Raw genomic sequence first — 27493 nt, forward strand, 5'->3', positions numbered from 1 at the left:
TTAATCGTGATCCCTTCCTGTTTAATGGGCGGGTGTGTTCGATGCGCGGCAGTTTGGTTTTATTCTGAAGAATTACTCGGAAGTGTGCCCCGTTCTTCCTTTGTCTAATGACTAGTCCCCCAGCACGCATTTCAACTGCTGCTGCCGCAACGAATGGAGCGGAGCACCAGTCGGTGTGAGAGGGACCACCCAGGCTTTTCCATCCCGAAAACTTAGCGACCTTCTCGGATACTACGCACTCAGCGCCTCGAAAGAGAGGACTCACTTTTTTCTGGAGAGAAAGGTCCACTTTAAGCCTCACAGACAGATTTTTGGGGCCTTTTTTTCCTTACAAAAAGGGCGTGTGTTAGCTGGCGTAGGGAGAACAGTTTAACCATTTCATGTGGGTTTAGTGAAGCCGATTGAGTCGCTCGAGGATGGGCTGCACGCTGAGCACCGAGGACAAGGCGGCGGTGGAACGGAGTAAAATGATTGACAGGAACCTGCGGGACGACGGAGAGAAGGCAGCCCGCGAGGTCAAGCTGCTGTTGCTCGGTAAGATAGACAAACCGTCGTGGGATGGAGCCCGCTAGCCACAGGGCGGAGGGCGAGTTGTGGTGGTCTACGCCCAGCTCTCAAGTCCCCGAAATGTGTATTTTCTTATCGGTTACTTTTGTGCTATGTCACCGCCTACTTTCACATACTTTGGTATGTGAACGCAACATTTTTGTGTTTCAATGTTTTAGTTTTAAATTAATCCAGTAACACCCGTTTCAATGTGTTGCTATTATTAATTTCATTATAATCTACTCATGTGGCATAACAACCAAAAGACAATAAAATTTGTGAGCTGTTAACGCCCTCGTAAATGTAATTTTCCACAAACACACCCAAAATCGGTCATTAAAATACAATTTTAATGACAGATAAGCAGATAAGCATCATCTAAGAGGAATCCATAACTTCAAGGTCTGATATTCTCGCACAAACTACTTCGAAGCTAAGTATTAATAGCTCTGTGATTTGATTATTTGCTTCTTTCTAAAGAATATAAGTTTCTCGAGGTGTTTATAAGCTTGAGACATAAAAATAGCATACGATCCAATGTATCTAAGAATATTGCAGTTATGAGTAGATGCATGCATATATTTGACCAAAAACCCTTCCTATAGTAATGCTCAGTTCATTCATTTGGCCTTATTTCAGTTATTGTGTGGAAATTTTGGGAAATGCATATAACAGCAAACAGAATATTTTACTAGATTACAGAAAAAAACTATAAAGATTGTGCATACTGCCAACTTGTTTATGAAATCAATTATGTGAAAGTTTCACGATTATAGAAAAACTTAAATCCTTATTCTTAGTATACTAAGCAAGTAAGCACCAACAAATATTCAACAGTTGTTACTCTACAAAGCAGATAAGCATCATCTAAGAGGAATCCATAACTTCAAGGTCTGATATTCTCGCACAAAATTGAAAAATAATCGTGCCAACCGAAATGCAATTCTTCTATGGAACAATTTAGATTATGACTTTAAAAATGTGGCTAATTTACACCCCCACCCAAAAAAAATTGTGTACTATGCAATCTTCAAATGTACTAAAGAAGAGTAACATATCAAGTTGCTTTGTTTATTAAATGTTATCGGATTCACTAGGGATACTATTATAAGTTTAAAATGTCATTTATTTGTTTTCTAATTTCCCCTTTGTGGGTTAGAGTGCTGTTTTTCTTGTTTTGATTTTGAGTATGTTTTCGCTGCAAGGACAAAAATGGAATAGGGGTAGGCACATAAAAGCTTCAACTTCAGCCTACTCCCTTTGGCACATGTTTACGTATTGTATAATTGTATCGTAAACCTGTTTTTTGTTCAAAGAGTTAATTGTTTCCTTTTGTTAATTAATAATTGAAATTGTTTTTGTGTGCTTTGCCGAAATAAGAGGCCTCACACATAGTGTACACCAAAATCATTCAGTGGAAAATAAGTTATTTAAGTCACATTACGACAGATTAGCATGAATAAATACCGCGATGATTAGATTTTAATTTGACTTTTTTAGCACTCAAAAGCAATACTGCTGTGCTTTTAACCTGGGACCCAAGGTGAGAAACATTTCCATGCTTTGGCAAATGTTGACATACACACACAAGCTCAATGTGGGTTACCAGAACATCACTGAATCTTGAATATCAAGTTAAATCACCTTATTCAGTCTTGCATCCTGGATTCTTTTGATTTATTTTTTATTTTTGCTAGAGTTGTTAATATTCAGTGCATCTCAAATGGGGGTACATTAGAATCAAAATACTTTAAAAAAGAAGCCTTTATAATTAAATCAGTTGATAAAGCAAAAGTCACTATGTCAGGAAAACTAATCATTAGAAAGTATGTGTTACATTATTATTTATTTGTAATAGAAAAAAATCAAAATGGGAAAATTATTCAGCTAATTTACTACTAAAAATAAATAAATTTATACAAATGTATACAAAGCTAATTGCAGCACTTATTAAAAAGAAGAAAGAACATTTGCAAAATTATTTTAATGGGACACTGTAATATTTGACCACTAAAAATTGCTGTATTTTGTAGTTTTACCATGAACTAGTGTACAAAGCAGAAGGAAGATTGCATACTACAAAAGCTCCAGAGTGACCAAACCATACCACTTTTCTTCTGATACATAATGTCATTAACTTGATGAAGTCAATCACATTTGTTATACTTTCAGTATTAATTTATCTCTGGGAAAAAAACAAGAAGTTGCACTGCAATGTTTTTTTAACATTTAAACTACATTAGAATTATAATTGTCTTTATTGTCATTCATATGAGCGATGTGAAACATTGTATGCAGCAAGATTAGACATGGCACTCCGGGGTAAAACATCTAATATAAAGACTTTGAAGACAAGAATGATATAAGACTGTCAAGATGAATAGGCAAAAAAAAAAAACAATACAACTAAGTGCTTAGAAAAACTCCCCTAACTTATAATAATAATTATGATAAAATTAAGAAGAACTCGTTGTAACAATAACATTTAGCAGGAGCAATTTGATACAGTTCCCAAGTAGTGTGTGTGTGTGTGTGTGTGTGTGTGTGTGTGTGTGTGTGTGTGTGTGTGTGTGTGTGTGTGTGTGTGTGTGTGTGTGTGTGTGATATATATATATATATATATATATAAAAAAAAAAAATTTCAGTTTTTATGCAATAGTATATATTGTTTTTCACACTTTCATTTGCCAACAACGGAAGCAAAAAAAAAAGAAAAATGTTGCAAGATATGTTTTCAATTATGTGCGTTCTATTGTGACTTTTGCTAGGTTTTGGGTAGCAGCAAAATGGCAGACAATCATGTCAGCTCACCCTAGGTAAGGCTCATGTTATCAAAATAGATGATAATTCCTACGACTATTAAAAGAAATGCCTATTTATATAATGTTTCGTGTATTTTTCATATTATTCAAATCATTACTACACCGCTTATCCTCAGTAGGGTCGCGGGGGTGCTGGAGCCCATCCCAGCTATCTTTGGGCAGTGGGCAGGGGACACCCTGAACTAGTTGCCAGCCAGTCACAGGGCGCACAGAGACAGACAACTCACTCTCTCATTCACACCTAGGGACAATTTGAACCTGCCAATTAACCTGACATACATGTTTTTGGAATGTTGGAGGAAACCGGAGTGTCCGGGGAACCCCACGCAAACACAAGACATGCAAACTCCGCACAGGAGGATTCGATCCCATGACCTCAGAACTGTGTTTTGGACGCGATGACCACTCATCCGCCGTGCCGCCCCAACCAACCATTTTTTTCTTTAAAGAATTTTAAAATGAGTATTATCAAAATGAGCTAAATTATTTGCCACATCAAAAAACACTTAACAAAGTAATATTTCTATTTTTCCTCTCAACTTTTGTCTACTGTTATTAGGATTTGTTTGTGTGTCGCATGTGTGTATAAAAACTAAAGGAAGACAATCAGGAGAATGAAGATGCAATATTGATCACAACAGATAATAGTTTATTGTTATTTCAAATTATGTTTATATATTATCTGAATCCAGGAAAGATAAATACATATCTTTATTTCACAAGGGGCATGTCGCTAAAAATAGTTTGAGAGGCACTGATTCAGAGCATTCCTCAGGTGCTTTTGGGAGGCCTTATGAAACTTGCCATGGCCTGTTAAGTCAAGTTTGTTCTCATCGCGTCGCATAAAAAAATATTTTTGTTTGCTGGGAATTTTGACCACAAGCTGTTTGAATTACAATAGATCTAGAAGAAAGTCTACGAGTTGTGGATTCCGTCCCGACGTGTAACCTGGTAACTCTGGCGTGTGCGCCTGTTCATGTTACTGAAGCTAGGAGAGAGCTTAAAAAAATAAAAACAACTGAGAATCAAAGCATTAAAAGAGTAAAGCGCTCTTTGTTGCAAAAAAAGTTGTTTGCTTCCTTTTTCTAGCTTTGCTGTATAGCAAAACATGGATTCGACATTCAAAGCATTTCCAACAGTGTTGCAAAAGCTTTATATTAAACAAAATGTTTGTATGCATGATTTGGACATAACGTTTTCCATGAGGTAATCTGAACATTTGCTAAAAAATAAAGTATCAATGTATGTCTATGATCAATAGTATGATGGTGCGTGAATTAGTACAATTATATCATGAGTTTCAATTATGTTGCTGGCAGTACTTGGCCTTGCCAAGCAGAGGCACTGTTTGTTTATTTCAATGGTTATTAAGCGGCAGTGTTGGGCACTTTAAAAAAGTGATTAGTCATAGTTACTCTGTATGTCTTGTAAAAAGTAATTGAGTCCGTAACTGAATACTCTATAGTAGAAATGACTAGTTACCAGGGAAAGCAACTATTTTCGTTACTTAAAACATGAGTTGCGTGTCAAACAATTTGACATTTTCTGAGCAAAAAGGAAACATCTCGGTGACGTCCTTTGACCGAAGTCTACTTGTAGAGATGGGAATTCTGACTATTTTTAAAGAACTCACAAAAAAGAGAAAAGGACGAAAAATAAAAAAGAATGAAAAAGAAAGAATGAAAAGTTGGTTAAATTTGCCTCATAGCCGTTGTATGGTCATCGCTAGTACTGAAAATGTAATAAAGCTAAATTCAGGAAATATGCTCTTCTGTTCTTGATGAGATATTCAAAGAAAAATGTCTTCTTTTAATTAAAGCATTGTCACAATAGTACCAGAAAAATAATTCAAACTGATGCAATAAATACATAATATCAATTCTGAACAGAATTATTTTTAATGCACTGTGGGAAAAATTATACAATCTTCTGAAAAAAGCTTTTGCAAGGAACATTTTACAGTATTTTGTTGATATCAAATAACCACCTGATAAAACTATATTATGAAATAAAGGCAGGCATACTAGAGCAAATTAACATAAATCTTACCATATTTAAAAGTTTGGGTATTTGTTATACATGAGGTTTTACGGAATTATATTACCCTATTTGTGCAATAAATGCTCAGTCGAAAAATAGCGCTGACCACAATCGCAAAGCATTGGATGCAAGAGGACTCAAAACCATGTTGTGGCAGTGAGTGCGCTGAATGCTAATTACCAGACCACTAGTGATGAAGATAACAAATGAAAATGCCTTCGATTTTATCTCATTATCACACTATTTTTTTATTTATAGTACCAGAGATGAATCTTAGATAATGGAGAAAACGCAAAGTCGTCCTGAAAGAAAACAATTGTATCTGATTTTTCTTTTCTTTTTTTTTCACAACAAGGGAAAAAACTATTTGGCATAAATGCTGACGAATAGGACTTTGGAGGACATTTAAATCAAAACGTCAGACATTTTATGTTGGTATTGTGTTTACGTTGTCAATAAATAATTCTAATCACTGCCGCATGTATACAACACCATTTTTCACTTACAATGCTTAGTTTGAGCTAAAAAGAAGTGAATACCAATTAATCAAAAAATAGGGGGGTGCATTATACACAAGTGCGTGTTACATTATCAAATAAATTCGGTATATCTCTCAACACCAATGAGTAAGTAGCCTTTTTTTTAGGTATCTGTACTCTACACGGTTGGCGATATCAGTATTGGCTCTTGTGGCCTTATAACAATCAAGAAATAAGGGAATAATAAATTGACAGCATTTCTGTAGTAGTGTTTTCTTTTCAGACTGAAAGAAAAATAAAATATTAGTTTCCTGTTTTTCAGGCCTGAATTTGATATTTTGTTTTGTAGTATTTCTGTAGTGGTATTTTTGAGGGATTTATGTTGTAGGACAGGGGTCGGGAACCTTTTTGACTCAAAGAGCCATAAAAGCAAAATATATTCATTTTATTTTGGGAAAGAGCCACACCATATATTTTGAGACAAATTTACTAAATTGCTAAACCCGCACCCCAGACAAAAGCTTAGTCTTCAGCATATTTATTTTTGATGATTTGATAAAAATTATGAAAAGAGAATAATGCCAGAGCCCGTGTCCCAAAATCAACAAACATACCACTTTAAACTTGTGTCTTTCTTGCAATTACTCAAGATCGGTTAAACTCATTTTGACCCTTTTTTTTCCACACATATTGGTTTCAAAACCAGATGTAAGCAGTTATTTTGTAAAAACGTCACAACATTCTGCAAACAGGGAGCCTGATGTGCTTATCTATGGCGCAGACGGCGTAGGGCGAGAGATGGGAGGGAGTGCTTGCACTTTTTGCATAGCTCCACCCATCCCTCCCACTCACCCAATCAAAAAACTTTAAGTTCTCTTGTTTTGGCGTATTTACAGTGTGTTCTGATTCATCATAAGGTATCTCAACACTGAAGACAGATAATATAGTGAGGTTTTATATAACAGATTGTTTAGCGATGTACAGCCAGAACGAGTTTTTTTTTTTTTTTTTTTTTTTTTTTTTCGTGCAACACCTTGACTGTAAATTGTAGTGAAAAACGTGCCCTATATATACTGCCAAGCACAACTTCTTTGAAATATTTGGTTTGGCTTTGTGAGTATTTGAACAGGTTTAGTTGCTTACGTTTTGGACGAGATGGAGAAAATTTGCATGCAATCAAATTTGTCTCCGAGCCACAGCTACTCATAGAAAGAGCCATATATGGCTCGCGAGCCATAGGTTCCCGACCCCTGTTGTAGGATGTTTGTAGTACTCCTGTAGTAGAATATGTGTAGTATTTGTGTATTATAGTATTACTGTAGTAGGACTTTTGTAGTATTTATGTGGCATTATTTTCTTTTCAGACTGAAAAAAAGTAATATATAGTTAACCACTTAAATCTATTCAGTTTTATAGTGTTTTTTTAGTACTTTTGTTGTAGTATTTCTGTATTATTCTTTTGCAGTATTAGTATTTTTGTAGTATTTCTATCGTATTTCTTTTCCTTCTCAGATTGAAAATAGAATAGTATAAAAGTTACATGTTTCTAAAGACTATATATGATATTCAATTTTGTAGTAGTTTTTTGTTTTTGTAGTATTTCTTTTGTAGGATTTTTGTTTTATTTATCCACCCACCCATTATCTACACCGCTTATCCTCAGAAGGGTCGCGGGGGTGCTGGAGCCCATCCCAGCTATCTTCGGGCAGTGGGCAGGGGACACCCTGAACTGGTTGCCAGCCAGTCGCAGGGCACACGGGGACTGGCAATTCGCTTGCTCATTCATACCTAGGGACAATTTGAACCGCCCAATTAACCTGACATGCATGTTTTTGGAATGTGGAAGGAAACCGGAGTGCCCGAAGGAAACCCACGCAAGCACGGGGAGAACTTGCAAACTCCACACAGGAGGTTTTTAAATCTTTTTAGGGTTTGGGTTGGCGCTTGGACTGTACTTGAAACGGCCCTTTTCTTACATTTACCATTTTTCAGACTGCACTGACAAAAAACCCTGAGGACAAGCATGAAATTACTCTCCACTCCTAGTGCCCCCTTCCCTCTTTCCTGCTTCCTAATGTGTTGTGAGTCCTGGAACAGCGATGCTCAAAGTAAGATACAAGCAGATAGGTTAGGTGGAAAACCAAAGAAAAAGGCTCTTTGAACTCAGTTGGGCATTGTTTACACATACATGCACAGTGACCAATGGCAAGAGGGAAAAAAGCACCTCTAAGCGAACCAGCTCTTGATTGGTGGGGAACCAGCTTCTGACACTCACTTCCATAAGAGAGATAGATATATAGAGATAGATAGAGCCGGTTTGTTAGCAAACCAAATGGCATCAATAAAGGCATGTTTTTGGAATGTGGACGGAAACCAGAGTGCCCAGTGGAAACCCACGCAAGCACGGGGAGAACATACAAACTCCACACAGGAAGATTCGATCTCATGACCTCAGAACTGTGCTGGACTCGCGCTAACCATTGCGCCGCCATGCTGCTCTGTATTATTTATGTATTATAATATTACTGTAGGAGTATTTCTGCATTAGTACTTTTATAGTATTTATGTACTGTGTTTTTTCAGAATGTAAGTACAATTATATATTAGGTTCCTGTTTTTATATTTTTGTAGTAAACACACAAAGGGGAAATGGGTACAAAGCTGGCACCCCAAAAAACATTTTTTAATTTAATTAATACTTGATATATATAGTCATTATATTTTGAAAATTTTTGTTGGTCAGGCCAGATTAAAAGCCTGCATTTTTTGTAAATTGCCGAAATGCATCCTTCCTTCTCTTTGTTCAGTATGAAAAGCCAGATGCAAGACCTCAAATCCTGTTTGCTGGATGACGAGCAACACTGCAAACGCACTGGGTTTGTTTGCTACAAACAGCGGCATTTTCGATCCCTCACTGTAACCTAACACGCTTTGCTGCCGCTACCTCAGAACTTTGAGGATGAGCCTCCCATTTCGGTTTCACAGCGTGGTGTCGCCTTAAAAAAACATGACAGTTAGAAAAGGGGAGCCAGCCAGGGAGGCCTGATGAATTATTGAAGGTGTAATAAAGCTGTGGCATGTGTGGCTTTTCTACAGGTGCTGGTGAGTCTGGCAAGAGCACCATCGTCAAGCAGATGAAGTGAGTCCATTTCGCACCAGCACACAAATATTGTATACTGAGTGTAAAATATTTCCAAATGCAGATGTATTTTCTTGTCCCTGTGGTTTCAAATTACTCTGCTTCGTGCCAAGAACTTATTATTAATATTATATATACATTGCTTTATCCTATTTCTTTTTTAAGTCTTTATTACGTGTTTACTCTCTAGTGCCATGTCCAAACTCGTTGCAAACAATGTTAACAATGTCATCAATAACAATAAACAATTCAGTTCAAAATAGAAGCATAGATTTGTTAATTACCGTAAATAATATTGCTATCGTTATAATTTAACTTAAATGGAAAAGAGATGTTTGATGGCTACCACCGTGATTGATTCTAATATGTGGTGAAAATTATAACCTTATAAAATAAGATTTGGTCAAACAAGAAAAATAGATTGTGATTTATATAATTAAAATAGAATTTGGGAATTCAGTATGTACAGTCCAAAACTACAAAATGAATACCTTGATGATCATGAAAATATTCATATTTTCTCATCATATGAAGTAAAACAATAATAAAAAACATATTGAAATGCATTGTATTATGTTATTAAAATCTTTAAATATAATATTCGTATATCCAAATATTTTCATAGAAAAGATGAAATGTTAATTAATTCTACAAAATATGTCATGACTACTACTTGCATGCGGTCTCAAATATCCAATTTAGATTAATATACATTCAATGTATTTGGCTGAACATAAATGGAACTAAATGGATTATTTGATAACTATTTAACAGTATAGAATACCATTTGAGTATGCAGGTACATGTGTCAAGAAAATAATTTATTGTTCTAAGTAGTTAAATCAGGCCTAATTGATAAAAAATACTTATTAGTGCCTTATTGGCAATTTATGGGGATATTTAGAATTACAGTACTTGTCTTTGTCGTTGATAACAACACAGTAAAGAACGATTAGACATGGCACTCCAGAATAACACGTATTAAACACTTAAAAGAGATAAATAAGATGAAAATAATGACTTGCTGAATACAGGGTTCTTGCGGAACCTTGAAAAGTCTTAAAAGGCATTGAATTCATTATTCTATAAATAAGGTCTTGATTAGCATCAAAATTACTTAAATCTAACTTTTAAAGTCCTAAAAATGTGAACACATTAATAAGATTTTTTTTTTGTCTGAACCAAAAATATTTAGTAAAAAAGGTAATTTATCATGCATCATGATAAAAATGCTTCACAAATGTAGCAGAAGTGTTCTTTGGAACTTATCTGTCAGTTTTGACTCGTGATGCATAATATACCGTAAACATCCTTTTTATTTTTTGTTTTCCATGACTAAAACTTTCGAGAGTCCTGGTTTTTTTTTCAGATTGAAAGTTTTGGACTAAAGTAAGATTAAAAAAAAAAATAATAATAAAATAATGTTTGTTTAAATTATTGTAGGGTTTTCTGTATAGCTTTTTTCAATTGCTTTTTTTGTCGACTTGGTCTTGAATTTGATTTCAAAAGGCATTAACAAAATATTCAAAAGTCTTGAATTTAACTTGCTTAAGCAGTAGGAAACCTGAAATAGGAATACAAAATTACACGGCAGTGTTTGGAGACTGGCCTAAGTTGTAGGTGCATCGTAACAATAGTGCTTTGAAAAATAGTGCACCAACATTAGCAGCAATGATTGACTTGAAAGAGAGGAAACGTTAACACTTTTCTGGTCAAAGGGATAATGAAAATTTTATCTTTTCATAAAATATATATATATATATATATATATATCAGCACCCCCTGTCATTTTGTTTGCCGGACAGGATAATCCATGAGGCTGGCTACTCGGAAGAGGAGTGCAAGCAGTACAAGGCAGTGGTCTACAGCAACACCATTCAGTCCATCATTGCCATTATCAGAGCCATGGGTCGCCTCAAGATTGATTTCGGTGACCCTGCCAGAGCCGTGAGTTGTGTTATTGATCTTCAGGGGCCACACGTTCTCACGCATTATTATCGTATTTTCCGGACTATAAGGCGCAACTAAAAACCCCAAAATGGCCAGAAATTTGAATAATTAATCCTTATATATGCCTCGTTTTAAATTAAAAATGCATACTCTTATACTCATACCATATTTGTTTTATTATTCCTTGGTCGAAAAATATCGCTGACCACATTTGCATATCAATGGTAGCAGCATGGCTCAAACACGGATAGCGACAGTGAGAGCGCGGAGGAATCCTTACCTCCAAGCCACTAGGTACATACCGGGCATACGAAATGGTGCTCGGTCTTATCTCATTATCAAACTATTTTTAGTCACAGTACTGGATGCCAATATCAAAGAATGGAGAAAAACAGAAAGTGATTGAAAATCTGAATCAATTTTGGTGTAACTTTTTCTCAGCTCAAACTAAGCATTGTTTGTCACAGATGTTGAATATGTGTGTCATTGACTAAAATAATTTATTGAAGATATAAACTGCACACAGTATAAACATAAAATTTACAATGTATTGATGTAATGTCCTTCAGAGTGCCATTCATCATCAGATTCACCTTTTTGTTTTTTTTTCCATTCTCAAACATGGTACCGTTACTAAAAATACTGTGATGATGAGATAAAACCTAATGCTTTGTGTGTGTCGTCTGTAGTGGTTGAGTAGATGGTATTCGGCGCTCTCCCCACCACGATCCAGTTTGATTTCTGTTGCATCCAATGTTATGCAATTGTGATCAGCGTTACATTCTGACTGATAAATCATACGATACCTTTTCATTGTGCAACCCTAGCCCTTCGTATAGTTTTGATTCCCTGTGCCTTATATTTAAAACCATTTCACAAAACACTAATTTCGGGGGTGCGCCTGATATTGCGGAAAATACCGTAATCTGTGTTGACTGCTCACTGTCTCAACAGCTCAGCTAGAGCTAGTATTGTCAGTGTGTTTCCTCCACAAGCTCATTCACTATGCCAAAATATGTTGTCAGGACGACGCACGGCAGCTCTTTGTGCTGGCAGGATCCGCCGAGGAAGGCTTCATGACCGCAGAGCTGGCTGGTGTAATCAAGCGACTTTGGCGGGATGGCGGTGTTCAAGCCTGCTTTGGACGCTCCCGCGAGTATCAGCTCAACGACTCGGCCGCATAGTAAGTTGCAATGCTTGAGGTTACCAAGAAAAATATTCCTAATGGTATCTGATTACCGTATTTATTTGTGTATAACGCACACTTAATTTTGCAGTGAGTCCACCTAATTCTAACAACTGGACCACCAAGTCAAGTCACATTTATCTGCATAGCCTTGCACAGGTTACAATTACACCATCCCGTGACCTTACAACTAGCGGTATACATGACAATCGAAAAGGCAGTCGATTTTGTACCAGAGACAAATGCTAATTATGTTGTGCGTTGCACATGCTACTATGACAATATATTACACTATTCTATTCTAACAATTTTTAAGATACAAATGTATTGTATAACGTTTGTCTAGTACTGTGTCGAAATATAAGTAATAATTAAATAAAACCCAATGCCTTTTCATATAATCTATATCATTTAGTGGTGCAAAAGAATTCTGTGGTCACTGCCGCAACCCAGTTTCGAATCCTGTTACACCCAATGTTAAATATTCAAAACTTTGTGCATAGTGCGCACCTAAACTTTGAGTTATTTTTTTTAGGGTAAAAAGATACGTGTTATGCATGAACACATTTGTTGATATTGCCTATAATGAGCAATATTAGAGATTTACAAAAAATGAAAATGTGGGGCAAAAAACATGTCAAGTCATGTTTATTTGTATATCACAAAGAGTCTCAAAGATCTCAGACCACAGATTATTGCAAACCACAGACTATTTGTACACCATCCCCTGATCTAAAACCTACATGAGGGCAAGGAAAAACTCAAAAACCTTAACATGAGGATTTTGAAATGAAACTTAGTTTGACTCTGGGGCCGGATCCAGACTTTCTGTACTCAGGCGGTCCAGAAAAGTAGAAGAATTTCAGGTTTTTAGCTTAACATAGTTTTTCAGTATTATGCTTCAGCCTACTTTAGTAGCCTAAACCTTCATATTATAAACAATGATGGATTAAAAAAAGAACTTTTTCTTACCACAACACATTTATTCAAAAACAATGGGGGAAAATTATTTTCATGATCTGCATTGAAAGCGTTACCAGCTCAGTAGCCTAGATGGTAGGGTGCCCGCTCTGAGACTGGGAGTCAGACCGAAGACTTACAACATTGTTACTCATTGCCTCCCTGCTTGGCGCTTGGCATTTAGGGTTGGAATTGGTTGGTTTGGTCACCTAATGACTCCCAACCCAGCAATTGGGTCTAAAAACGCGGCGCCCTGATTGGCTGCGGCTGCATCGGCTCGCTACAGTTAAACTGTACGGGTCAGGTGTATCTACATTTCGTTCTGTAAGCATTGTTACAAAGAATGACAATAAAAGTAAATTATATTATATTCTTCTTTCTTATATTATTGGAACAGTTGAATAATTGCAGTTTTACACTTGCACAAACTCAACATGCAATACAAATTCAAGTGGGAGCTATAAAAATATAATTTTAGCCTTTATTATTGTACTGGTTTTAAATGAAAAAAGAGGGAAAAATGTTTTCGCAGTGCATGGGCAATAAGATTTGACAACACCAGATCAAACTATAGTTCAAGACTGGAGTTACTAAAGGTGACATATATCGTTTACTACCCTCTAGCAGCCAGAAAGAGAATTTGGATTGGATCTATTTAATAAATAAATAAATAAATAAGTAAAAACCTTACGAAAAAAAAAGACCTAGAGACCTTCTTCTTTTTTCAACATACTCAGAAATTCATAACGGACTGGATTCAATCATCCAACAGACCACGTCCAACACACGGGGCATATGTTTGACATTCCTGGTGTAATATGTAGTAAAGATGGTTGTCTTTGCATATAACGCAAGAGAGTTCATTCTTGATGAAAAATAAATGGCTTGTAACTGTTACAATGAACAGTCTTAAATATAATTTTAAAACAATATCATGTAAATTTTCAGATTACCCTACAACCTTGCCATAGGCTGGGCAAAAATTGGTTCTAAAAAAATGGTGCAGTTTGGTCACTTTGAGTCTCCTGAGTTTTTAGATTTCCCTGTGCTTTTTGGCACATGTTTTCTGTTGCACTACACCATACAGCCAAATCTAGTGGTCAAATAATACATGCTCTCCCTTTAAATACATATTTTACAACATTCAAGGGCTTAAAAAATCCTGTCAGACAACAAGTTGCAAGAGAAGAAGTAAGACTGCTGAGAGATGGAAACTTCAACTAACAAAAGCAAGTTCCTTCTACTTTGAGTCAAGTTATGACGCAAAATCAATTGTTACACTGATCAGCCTCTCCCTTTTTTATACGTATTTTGTGACATTTTAGCTTTTGATGGACAGGTGAGGAAATAATGATAAGGAAATGGGAGGAAGGAACTGATGATAGAACAAGCGAGTCACACTTGCATATTTGCCAAATAGTAAGAAAACAAATTATACTTGCACATATTTTAGCGCCAACCAATCAACTTCAGGGAAAAACAAACTAGATGTTATACACAAAGTACAAGTGTGACCGGGTAGAAACATATATTGGCCTGGAGAAAAATGGGCCCTACCAGGCTGTACTTGCCCAAAACACACCAAGGGAAATGGTTCCCTACGATCCGTGCGGTTAAGGGATACATCCAACGAACCAACCAACCTAATATTTATGAATTAAAACTGCTGAACTGTTGTAAGTTGGCTCTTGGTAGCTTTCTGTTGTCAAAAAATGAGATTGATACTGCAGAATTTCAAATAAATAAACCGGTGTTTCCCATAGAGATTTGTGAGACCCTGATGAGTGTACACTCTAGGGCACATGTGTCAAACTCCCGGCCTGCCGTGTGATTAAATCTGGCCCGCAAAACCATTTTCAGTATTGTTATTAATGGCCCGTTCTCCATCTCGTTCAAAACTTGAACCATCAATCCTATTCAGATACACGCAAAGCCAAACCAAGACTAAGTCGTGAAGCAGTACTTTTCAGAATACAGGACTGTCTCAGAAAATTAGAATATTGTGATAAAGTTCTTTATTTTCTGTAATGCAATTAAAAAAACAAAAATGTCATACATTCTGGATTCATTACACATCAACTGAACTATTTCAAGCCTTTTATTATTTTAATATTGCTGAATTTGGCTTACAGCTTAAGAAAACTCAAAAATCCTATCTCAAAATATTAGAATATCATGAAAAAGTATACAAGTAGGCTATTCAACTAATCACCTGAATCATCTAATTAACTCGAAACACCTTGCGAGGGTTTCCTGAGCCTTAAAAACACTCAGCTTGGTTCAGTAAATTAAATCACAAGTATGGGGAAGACTGCTGATCTGACTGCTGTCCAGAGGACCATCATTGATACCCTCCATCAGGAGGGTAAGACACAAAAAGAAATTTCTCAAAGAGCAGGCTGTTCAAAGAGTGCAGTTTCAAAGCATATCCACAAAAAGTCTGTTGGAAGGGAAAAATGTGGCCGGAAACGCTGCACAACCAAGAGAGATGACCGCAGCCTTAACAAAATTGTGAAGAAGAGCCGCTTCCAGAATTTGGGGGAGCTTCAAAGACAGTGGGCTGAAGCTGGAGTCCAGGTATTAAAAGCCACAGTTCACAGACGTGTCCGGGAAATGGGCTACAATAGCCGTATTCCCATGGTCAAGCCACTTCTGAACTCAAGACAACGGAAGAAGCGTCTGACTTGAGCTATGGAGAAGAAGCACTGGACAGTTGCAGAGTGGTCCAAAGTCCTCTTTTCAGACGAAAGCAAGTTTTGCATTTCATTTGGAAGTCAAGGCGCCAGAGTCTGGAGAAAGGCTGGAGAGGAGCAAAATCCAAGTTGCTTGAAATCCAGTGTGAAGTTCCCACAGTCAGCAATGGTTTGGGGAGCCATGTCAGCTGCTGGTGTTGGTCCACTGTGTTTCATCAGGTCCAGAGTAAATGCAACTGTGTACCAAGAGATTTTAGAGCACTACATGCTTCCATCTGCTGAAAAGCTCTATGGAGATGAGGATTTCATTTTCCAGCATGATCTGGCACCTGCCCACAGTGCCCAAACCACCAGTAACTGGTACACTGACCATGGCATCACTGTCCTTGATTGGCCTGCTAATTCCCCTGACCTGAACCCCATCGAGAATTTGTGGGGTATAGTTAAGAAGAAGATGAAAGACACCAGACCTACAAATGCAAATGAGCTGAAGGCCGCTATCGAAGCATCCTGGGCATCAATAACACCTCAGCAATGCCACAGGCTGATTGCCTCCATGCCACGCCGGATTGATAGATAGATAGATAGATAGATAGATACTTTGTTCATCCCCGAAGGGAAATTCACATTTCCAGCAGCATCCCTGAGCTGAGAACAATCGAGAACAATCGAAAATAACACGGGAGCTGCTGGAGTGGCTGCCATTCGTGACGGCGCCGGAAGAAAAGATTCAATTTGAATCATGTACAAACAAACAAACAATTGAATCATGTACAAACAATCCGTGCAAAAGGATTCCCAACCAAGTACTGAGTGCATCAATGGACATTTTCAAATGTTTGATTTAGTTTTGCTGTTATAAAATTATTTTTTTACTTGGTCTGAGGAAGTATTCTAATATTTTGAGATAGGATTTTTGAGTTTTTTTCAGCTGTTGTAAGCCAAAATCAGCAATATTCAAATAATAAAAGGCTTGAAATAGTTCAGTTGATGTTTAATGAATCCAGAATGTATGACATTTTTGTTTTTTTTAATTGCATTACAGAAAATAAAGAACTTTATCACAATATTCTAATTTTCTGAGACAGTCCTGTATATAGGGAGCGTTTTCACTACGATTTACAGTCACGGTGCCACACAAAAAAAAACTTGTTTTGGCTGTACAACGCTAAAGAATCCTTTATATAAAAGCTCACTATATAATCTGTGTTCAGTGTTCAGATACTTTTTGATGAATCCACGGAACAAATTGTAAATACGCCAAAACACCGGAAGAGAACTTAGTTATTTGATTGGGTGAGTGGGAGGAATGGGTGGAGCTATGCAAAAAGTTCAAGCACTCCCTCCCATCTCTCGCCAAAGGTAAGCACATCAGGCTCCCTGTTCTCAGAATGTTGTGAAGTTTTTACGAAATAAATGCTTGCATCTGGTTTTGAAACCAATATGTATGAAAAAGAAGGGTCAAAATGAGTTTAACCGATCTTGAGTAATTGCAAGAAAGAGACAAGTTTAAAGTGGTATGTTTGTTGATTTTGGGACACGGGCTCTGGCATTATTCTCTTTTCATAATTTTTATCAAATCATCAAAAATAAATGTGCTGAAGACTAAGCCTTTGTCTGGGGCGCGGGTTTAGCAATTTAGTAAATTTGTCTCATAATATATGGTGTGGCTCTTTCCCAAAATAAAATTAATATATTTTGCTTTTATGGCTCTTTGAGTCAAAAAGGTTCCCGACCCCTGCTATATACTATATATATCCTATACCCTTTTCGCCGTGCTGAAAACACAATACTGCAAAGAACTACATAGTATCCAGCTGCGATCAGAGCAAATGATCAAATCAGAGTCATAAGAGCAAAGAAAACGGAATGATTAGAATTGTTATTTCTGAAAAATACATGTTTTTTGTATATTTCCAGGTTTTGTAGCATTTTCATATTTTTACTTTTGACAGGAGATATATTAAGGAGAGCAAAATCTTTTGGGATATTTACGGTAAGTTTTTTTAAATATATACATTGACTTAGGAGCAAAGGAATTTAAATGTTATTTTAATGTTTAGTCGTTTAAGTTAAGTTTTAAGTTGTATAATTTAACAAGCTATTTTTATCTAGAGCAAAATAATAAATATTGTATAAGTGATTTAAGGTTTAAATTTAATATTCTTGTCTGTTTTTATTCATATTTATGTTCCAAAAACATTAAGTTTAAGTGTGTTCAATAAATGTTTATCCTGGTTGGCCCGCGACCTTAAGTGTGTTTTGAATTTTGGCCCCTTGTGCAATTGATTTTGACATCCCTGCTCTAGGCATAGGTGTCAAACTCATGGCCTACAGGCCACATCCGGCCCGGCGTATAATTATACCCGTATTACCATATGCTAACGAGGTACGCTAACTAGGGCAGAGCGATGTACTCAAAACAAAGGGCAAGTAAAGTGGCCGCAGTAACTTACAAACTTCTCTCACTGACAACTAACCGAGCCAACAGCAAAGTAAAAAAAAAATAAAACACTTATTGTGGAACAAATAACTTTGTTTTGGTTCCCATCAATCCTCTGCACGTTGAGTTGGTTTAGATGGTGTAATAATAGTTTGCAATAGTCTTTCATCTGTGCAGCCCTTTGAGTCTCTTTTTGATTAAGGGCTATACAAATAAACATAACATTGACTTGACTTGAAGCCGCCAGGATGTTTGACGTGGGTGGCGCGGCGTGATCAAAAAAGAGTTATTAAAAAAAAAATTCTCACATACCAACATTTGTATACAGTCTGCACAATTTGAAATGATCAAAAACCGTAAAAATATTGGCAAAACATATAGATTGACAGGTATCCTATTGTAAAGCGCAACTTGTTAGTAATGGGAATTCCAGTTGTTTTTAGAGAAACGGCTCTTTCAGCTAAGCTCCAAAACTGCTCATCAGATTTGCTTTAACCTATATACTACCAATAAGAATGTAACATTATGCATTATATGAATGAATAAAAATGTATTATACTACTACATTATACTAGCCTTTTTTTCACTCACAGTGAAACTTTTACCAATTTAAACAAATGCATACTTAACAACTTTAAAGTCAAGCAACACAGAATTACTGGAGAATCAACGCAACAACATAACAATTAGAAATATAAACTCTTCTGTGCTATAAATCAAACTTTTAAATACATGCACTTTTAACTATTTACAATGACAACTACTGTTGACTGAAACAACACAGAACCTCTAAAAACACTCAAACAAAATAATGTAAATGTTTATAAAAACAAACAAAAATAGCATTATTCTCTACTGAATATTGGCATTTAGAAACACAAAGCGCTAAGCTCTGAGGGACTGATTCAGATTCTTCTGTCAGTGATCGACAATGCACACTATTTTGGAGCCATTAAGATTCAAAATGAGTCAAGATAAAGATATTTTCCTGTTTAGCTGTTTTGTTTAAATTTCCTTTCTGTCCTCCATATTGTAATCTCACTTGAACTGTTCCTTCGCTTAATGTGCAGTCCCCAAAAAATGGCACATCAACATCAATACAAGCCTTACCAAAAAAACTCTTCCTGTTACGCAAGGTTTTTGAAACCAGTGCAAGCGCCTTTTTTTGTTTTCTAACAAAGCACTTTTGTGGGAGTTTTTTTTTTTTGTGGTTGTTTTTCCTGGCCTATTAACGCCGCTGTTGCAACAAGCCACATTGATGTCACATGACAGACTTTTTCTTTTAGCCGTGGCGCAAACAAGGCACCAAATAATTACCAAATTAAATTGAAATTTGAAAAAGCAAATACAAATTATTAATGTGAAGTACTTTAAAAAAAAAAAGGAAATATGTTTTTTTTTTTATGGAATCTGAGACGACAGATAAATGTCAAATAAGAATAAAGATTTCAATGTGATAATACTAAGATGTTAAAATAGTTGGTTGATATCAATATGCCTGTTTTATAGTGTTTTAAAGTAATTGAAAAACAAAAGCACTGTTAAGTCCTTTTTCTTTGTTTTTTGAGTGTCCCTTTTCAGGAATAAACCCTTAATATTATGAGAGTTTTCCACCAAAAAGTTGCCTTGTTTTTTCTGATTTAAACCTTAGAAAAAGATATTCATCAACTAGTTATATGCAAAAATGAATTTGATTCTCCATTTATTTATAAAAGACTTTGTGTATTATTTGACTGGGTAGTGCGGTGCAACCGAAAACGAGTGCTAAAAAGAGAGATAATTAAAAAAACAAAAATCAAAGGTACTAAAACACCATTTGACTTCTCATTGTTTTGCCCCGCCCATAGTAACAAGATGTCAGATAATAATTTCAGCTCCCTCCAGGTGAGGTTTAAGTTATCTAAAATAAATGAAAATTTAATGGACCTACGAGTATTAAAAAATAAATATTTATATGGTAGTTAATGTATTTTTTTAAATAATTATTGTTTTTGTATTTCATGTTATTGAATAACATTTTTTTTTGCCACTCGCAGGCACTTATAATACACTGTTTTCCTTTAATACACATAAATAAAACACAAATTGAAACGTAAGTTTGCCATAATAAACTTTGTCACGCCCCCGAACGGTTCCAAACTTTAAATAACAAAAGCAAGTTAATTCTACTGTGAGTCAAGTTATGACGCAAAATCAATTGCTTGTAATTGTTATGCTGATCAGCCTCTCCCTTTTTGATACGTATTTTGTGACATTTTAGCTATTGATGCACAGGTGAGGAAATAATGACAAGGAAATGGGAGGAAGGAACTGATGATGGAACAAGCGAGTCACACTCGCATATTTTTCAAAATAAAAACAATAAGAAAATGAATTATATTTACTCATATCTTTGCGCCAACCAATCAACTTCATGGACAAACAAACTAAATGTTATACACAAAGTACATGTACATTGGTTAAATAGTATTAATCGGGTGTGTGCCCGTGGACACCAACTATACCTCTCTGAACACCCGGGTAGCCCTCTGACAAGTACTGAAAATGGCTCACCAATGATGGGTCATTGTGATTATCTAGGATATTATATATCTAACTGGCCTGATATATAAATGGTTGATTAAGCATACTTTAACTGTTCTTCTAAAAATCACGACCTGGTTATTACATAGTAGCAACCAGTGTTCCGCACGTTACTTTAAGTTGTAAATCATGGTTACTCACTATTTCTCCCAAAAAGTAACTGAGTTAGTAACCGAATTACTCTAAAATAAAAGTAACTACCGTATTTTCCGCACTATATGGCGCACCATGTTATAAGGCGCACCTTCAATGAATGATATATTTTAAAACTTATGCCATACATAAGACGCACCCCATTATAAGGCGCTATAAGTGCATGCTGGTTTAAGATCAGGTAATTGTGCAATTTTGTAATTGTAATCCTGTGCAGTCCTTCGAGACATTTTTTGGGATTAAGGGCTATTTACGGTAAATAAATGTGACGACTTGACTACAGTAGAGAATGTAGTTACGTTATGCAACCTCTAGATGTTGCCACGCTCAAGGGAATGTCAACAAAACATTCAAAAAGGTCAAGCTTTATTAACAAACAAGCTTTCCACAACTCCATTCACTCCCAAAATAAATAAACAGCCGTTTTATTATTTTCTCTGAGGTAAAGCATTTTCGTGACACATCTTTAACATCTTTGAACAACATCGACATATCATTTTATTTTTTGTCCATTTAGTCAACACGCAAAGAAAAAAACGTCTGATACTGTTATTTTAAATGAAACGTTAGTGCAATCGCAATAAAGTGACACTCGTAATGTGCAAAAACAACGAGTGCAAAACGATAACAATAAAGCAATAACATAATAACTGTAAAATGTAAAACGTAAACACACAAAAGAAAAACAAAGATCACTCTATAAGCTCCTCATCGACGAATCCCTCGAATTCTTCTTCTGCTGTGTTCGAATTGACCATATCTCAGTGAATGGGCCATCCAACACGTCCGGTGTTTTTGTGCCAGCGCTGTTGCCTTCATACGTATAGTTATCGTACTGACACTTCTGCTTGCCGCTCTTTGTTGAACAACCCACTGTTCAAGTGTCTCCTCTAACTCTGGCCATCTTGCTTTATTGCCACGGAAACTTTGTTGAGTTTTCCTTACTTGGCGGAGCTTATCTTCATCCTTTCTCCACTTCCGTACCATCGATTCATTTAAGTTTAACTCTCTCGCTGCCGCTCTATTGCCGTGTTGTGCTGCGTGACTGATCGCTTTGAGTTTAAACTCGGCGTTGTACGCGTGTCTCTTAACAGGAGCCATTTTTTATACAAATGCACGTATGAAAGAGAATCTCGCTCTCTCTCTCTCTCTCTCGCTCTCTCTCTCTCTCTGTCAAACGTGACATTCTGAATAATTCTGCGTTTGTTTAAGGTAAATTGTGCTTTACATCTTCACCAGTCAAAACCCTGGATTCAGACAAATACTGTATTTGTTGAATATGAATTAAGCAGTTTAATGGGGTAGCCATTTTGCCACTTAGTAAACAAATACAACACGAGCCCCGGCAACTACCAATCGTTTAATATTTCCCAGAATGCACAGCGCGAAAAATGGAGTCGGCGGCTGTTTCTCGTAGTTGTGAGACCTTGCGAATTTAATATTGAGCCATATATAAGGCGCACTGTGTTATAAGGCGCATGGTCAGCTTTTGAAAAAAAATAAGACTTTTAGGTGCGCCTTATAGTGCGGAAAATACGGTAGTTACCAGGGAAGGTAACTATTAATGTTAGTTTGAATAATAAGTTGTTGTATGTCAAAGAATTCGAAAATTCCTGAGCAGTATTCGACTAAGTTGAGTAGAGAAAAACAGACCGGTAGTTGTGTTATAGAACCTTGTAATATTTTTTGGACCTCGCTAGCTACAGATTTATCCTACACTTAACGATATAATAAAATAACAATCAGCAGTAAACCACAATTCTCGCAACTTGAATCAACCGGTCAAGTAGACATTGGCAACTGAACTTAAACTGAAAAATTGTCTTCACATTAAAAGTCAAGAGCATAGCAATATTAAGTGAATTTCACTCTGTAAAATAAATCACCATCTCTAGTCAGACAAATGCTCAAGTAGACTTATGCTTCTGTAAGTATTTTCACACAACAAGAGTAAACAGTTAAACAATATTAAGTGTGTTTAATATTACACTGTAAATTTAATAAATCAAACCCTCACAACATCAGACATCTGGTCAAGTTGAAATAGGCAACTGCACTTCCAATATTTTGTTCACTACAAAGTCAACAGTAAAACAATATAAAGTTACTATCTAAACCCTCTCTCTTCCTCTCTCCCTCAGTCCCCTCTGCTCCTCCCCTCTCCATCTGTCTTTATCCTCCTTTGTCTCTCTGTCTCGCTCTTGCTCTCTCTCTCTGTCTCTCTTTATGATAGCTGACAAGACTTCTTTCAGTGGGGAGAGTAAAAGTTGTTGTTTAGAGACACAGGAACCACCGCAGATCCTACTCTAGTTTCCCAAAATGTGATGTTAAGTATTGTGAAATGAATAGCGCTCTTACGAGCTGAGCAGTAATTAGTCGATTTCTGAGCGACTGATAACATTTTCTGTAGACAGCAAAGTGTCAACAATTGCTCCCTATGATAGATTTTTTTTCACACTTCATTGATATTCTACAAATTTCCCGATAAGCTACTTGAACGACCTGGAGCGGATCTCACAAGGGACATACATCCCAACGCAACAGGATGTTCTACGGACTCGCGTCAAGACCACCGGCATCGTTGAGACGCACTTCACCTTCAAAGATCTCCACTTCAAGTCAGTAAAGTGTTGACACAATTAAACAAGTGTGACTCATTTGCACTTTGCTGGTGGACAGGCAGGAAGTGGTTTGTCTGCAATGAGCATTGCATTTAAGACATCCATGCAACTTTTGTAACTTAAAAGTACCAGTGTAAGACAATTTCAAAAATGCAAAAAGAAACAAAGAGTATCTGTTACAGATTCTAATAACACTTAATAGCTGTCTGAAACATTTTACAGTAGATGAATTAGAACTAGCATGACTCATTTTTCACTTAAACCAAAAGCTAACAGTGCAGGAAATAAAATTGGGCTTAGCAGCATCTTGTATCAATATACATTAAAAACTTAAATAGCTCAATCATCATTTTTTTTCAATAAACAAATGAAAATGCCAATACAAACAACATGAATTAAATTAAATTAGAACAAAATGTGTATCATTGAAAAGTGTGGGTACTCCTGTTTTAGAGCCAGTTTGACAAACTAATGTTATGGTAAGAGCTAATCAATTCCACTTTAACTTGCTTTTTATCCTCTCAATCACAAACACACACACACGCTTGATTGACAAACTACTATGAGCTAATATATCAGTCTCTAACTGAATGTGCTTCTCTGAAACAAATTAACGACACTTTTTATTGCTGCATCCTAATTGCAAACAAGATTTTCTAACACAGACACCGGCATGAAGGGGACAAGTTAACTTAACGTTATTGTTCCTGCTTCAGTGTCTCTGACCCCAGTCGCTTACCCAACCACAAGGTGCAGGGTGAGTAGCGACAGCAAGTGGCCCACCCGACAATCTGTCAACCTTTTTTTTAAAAAAACATATTTGGTCACTCCTTATTTTAAATATTTTGTACAGTGGTACCTCGGTTATCGCGGTTAATAGGGACCAAAACCACCCGCGAAAAGTAAAAATCTGCGAAGTAGCGACGCCCTTTCAAAAACTCTTACCCAAAAAGAAATTTTTATTTTTTTTTAATTATTTTATTTTATTATTCTTTTTATTTGGACCTGCGAAGCTCTGAACCCGTGAACGTGGAACCACGAAGTAGCGACGCCCCTTCAAAAATGCTAAAAAAAATAATAATAATAATAATTTAATTATTTTATTTTATTATTATTATTATTTTTAGGCCCGCGAAGCTCTGAATCCGCAAACGTCGAAGCGCGAAGTAGCGAGGTCGCACTGTATTTCTCTTTCAAAATAATTAAATAGTTGAACACCCGTAACTAACCCCTTAGATGGTCCATTCAGATGTTAGGCCTTGATCTTATGTAAACTCCTGCCACTTAGACGTTTGCCTTTTTTTGGGAGTTACAAATTAAAACCTCTGGGATGGATTCTTCCTTCCAGGATGTTCGACGTGGGTGGCCAGCGGTCGGAACGCAAGAAATGGATCCATTGCTTCGAAGGCGTAACGGCCATTATCTTTTGCGTGGCTCTCAGTGATTACGACCTGGTGCTGGCCGAGGACGAGGAGATGGTATGTGCCTGGGCACCTCTACAGCCAATTCTTTGAAATCTAAAAAGAAAAGAGTGAAAACCGATATCTGGTTCCTCCCACGCAGAACCGGATGCACGAGAGCATGAAGCTCTTTGACAGCATCTGCAACAACAAGTGGTTCACTGACACGTCCATCATCCTCTTCCTCAACAAGAAGGATCTGTTTGAGGAAAAGATCAAGAAGAGTCCTCTCACCATCTGCTACCCGGAGTATGCAGGTACCACCTGTTTGCCTTTCAGTGGCTTTTCTACCTATGAGGTTAAAGTAATCCCTCGTTTATTAATGGGCGCCCCCTGCTAGAAGTGAAAATCCATGACGTAGTGTCGCGCCTTTTGTAAAAGCCGCCAAGGGTCACACTTACCTTAAGATGAAGTGGATCCCCAAAAATTGTTGTCCCATGTCATCCGTTCCATGGGTAATGGATCTGGCATTGGTGAGATACAGGCTCCGCAAGGGTGGTTTAAGAGAGTTGTTGGCTTAGCCATAGCTGTAGACCAGACTTGCAGCTTCTCCCGACGCTGCTCCTCGGATGCGATAACAATCCAATGAGCACCCGCTGGTGATCAAAATTTCTTTGCACTCTTCTGCCTTTCCTTAAAATCCGATTTATTTGAATAATTTTCTCAATGTAACTAGCCGCTAAAGCTACTAGCTATCACCATGCTTTTCAGTCTGTTTTGGGTGAACCCATCGAATTATGCGCCCCTCTATTTTACGCCCACCCAACACACCAAGCCCTCCCTAACCTGCCCCTGTGACAGCTTTTACTGAGTGCTGTCTCCCCCAAACACAATGCGAGATAAATTGATATCAATGACAATACAATTCAATTCAAAATCTGCGAAGCGGTGAACCAGCGATAACCGTAGTGCGAAGTAGAAAGTCGCCTCTGTAATTTGTTTCCCGATCACGCTCATCCAAGTTAACCCCAAATAGCGACTAAAAACACATTCAAATAGTTATTGAACATAAGATACAGTAATAAGAGGATATTACGAAAATAAAATGAGAGTTTATTATGAGCACTTACCCTGGAGGAAGTCGGCAGTTGCTAATGGAGGTGTATGCAAGGTTGCGGTGAAGGAGTGAGAGAGAGAGCTGCTAGCACCCAGGTCCAGGTCCGTATGGTGTGGAACCACATGATAATTGGAATGAGCTGATGCTGGCAATAAGTAGTCTCAAGCACTCGGCCCTCTAGTGGTAGCTTCTGGAAATACCCTTGTATGCCCGGCCAGATATTTGCTGGAAATATATTTCGTATATCAAATTTCTGGTAACTAGAGTCTCGCTCGTATGTAGAGAGGCAACAGTATTTTCGGTAATCCCGTACAAGACCACATTTTGGACTGATGATTTATTGCAGTAGGAAAGCAAACGCTTATACTGAATTGGTCTGGTCACGTGACATGAGTAGATAACATTATTGTGAGCCTTATTAAGAACTGTTCCGGGGTTACTACAAGTAATCGATAAAACTGATTAAAATGTATGATTAAAAGCGTTGCAAACTATTCGTTGTGTCACAAGATTTATGAGTCACCAAGTACGTTAAAACACTGCAAATAAGAGTGCATACTAGTGAATTTCCCTTCGGGGATGAATAAAGTATCTATCTATCTATCTATCTATCTATCTATCTATCTATTCTGTTGTGACGCTGGGAGTTGTAGTACTGTTTTGGTCCTGCAGAGAGTACCAAGACAGTTTTGATAAGTTATCTTACAAATTTTTAGGTCTTCAGTATTTAACATTGCATCATTACAAACAGAATTGGCATTAAGTTTCAACATTGTAATGTCATGTTTATCTCTACACAAGGGGCAGATTCTTGAGAATATATAATGTTCATAATGCTAATGTTTATCAGGTTCCAAGATTTTAAAAAAATGTTAACAATATTTTGCAAAGTGGGTTTGTTTACATTTTGTAAATTTAAAAAAAGGAAATATATTGCTTTCTCTTTTTTGTTTTGTATGATATGTCCAAGTATAATATGATCTTTGGATAAGGTGGTAGGAAAAGAGTATCTTACATATTTGCAGGTGCATAGCATACATATGTATGTATTTTTGTTAATTGTCAAGTTAATTGACAAACACTGGCATTTTGTTATTGTTTTATATTACAAAATATAATGTCGTTTTGTGCAATATTTTTCTATGTGTCAGAAGCTATAATAATTGAACTCAGAGGGGGAAATTAAAATTGTCTTTGATAAATCCGATTACAGTGGGACCTCGCTACTTCAGAGCTTCGCGGGTCTAAAAAAAATAAATAATAAAATAAAATAATATATATATTTTTTATTTTTTTATCATTATTTTTTAAACATTTTTGAAGGGGCGTCGCTACTTCGTGGTTCCACGTTCGCGGGTTCA

General features: G+C 36.6%; 1 protein-coding gene across 1 annotated transcript in view; it reads left to right on the forward strand.

Moving 5' to 3' along the window:
* Positions 1-111: 111 nt before the first annotated feature.
* gnai1 (guanine nucleotide binding protein (G protein), alpha inhibiting activity polypeptide 1) overlaps positions 112-27493 on the forward strand; it is a 30062-nt gene continuing 2680 nt past the window's right edge. The window contains exons 1-7 of the mRNA XM_088348406.1: positions 112-534; positions 8984-9026; positions 10832-10973; positions 12002-12159; positions 23484-23612; positions 24964-25093; positions 25179-25332. Of these exons, the coding sequence (XP_088204532.1) occupies positions 417-534; positions 8984-9026; positions 10832-10973; positions 12002-12159; positions 23484-23612; positions 24964-25093; positions 25179-25332 (874 nt within the window). The 5' untranslated portion in view covers positions 112-416. The remainder of the gene's footprint in view (positions 535-8983; positions 9027-10831; positions 10974-12001; positions 12160-23483; positions 23613-24963; positions 25094-25178; positions 25333-27493) is intronic.

The sequence above is a fragment of the Urocampus carinirostris genome, chromosome 11 (genome assembly GCF_059441175.1).
Source record: "Urocampus carinirostris isolate Australia breed hairy pipefish chromosome 11, RoL_Ucar_1.0, whole genome shotgun sequence".
Classification (NCBI taxonomy): domain Eukaryota; kingdom Metazoa; phylum Chordata; class Actinopteri; order Syngnathiformes; family Syngnathidae; genus Urocampus; species Urocampus carinirostris.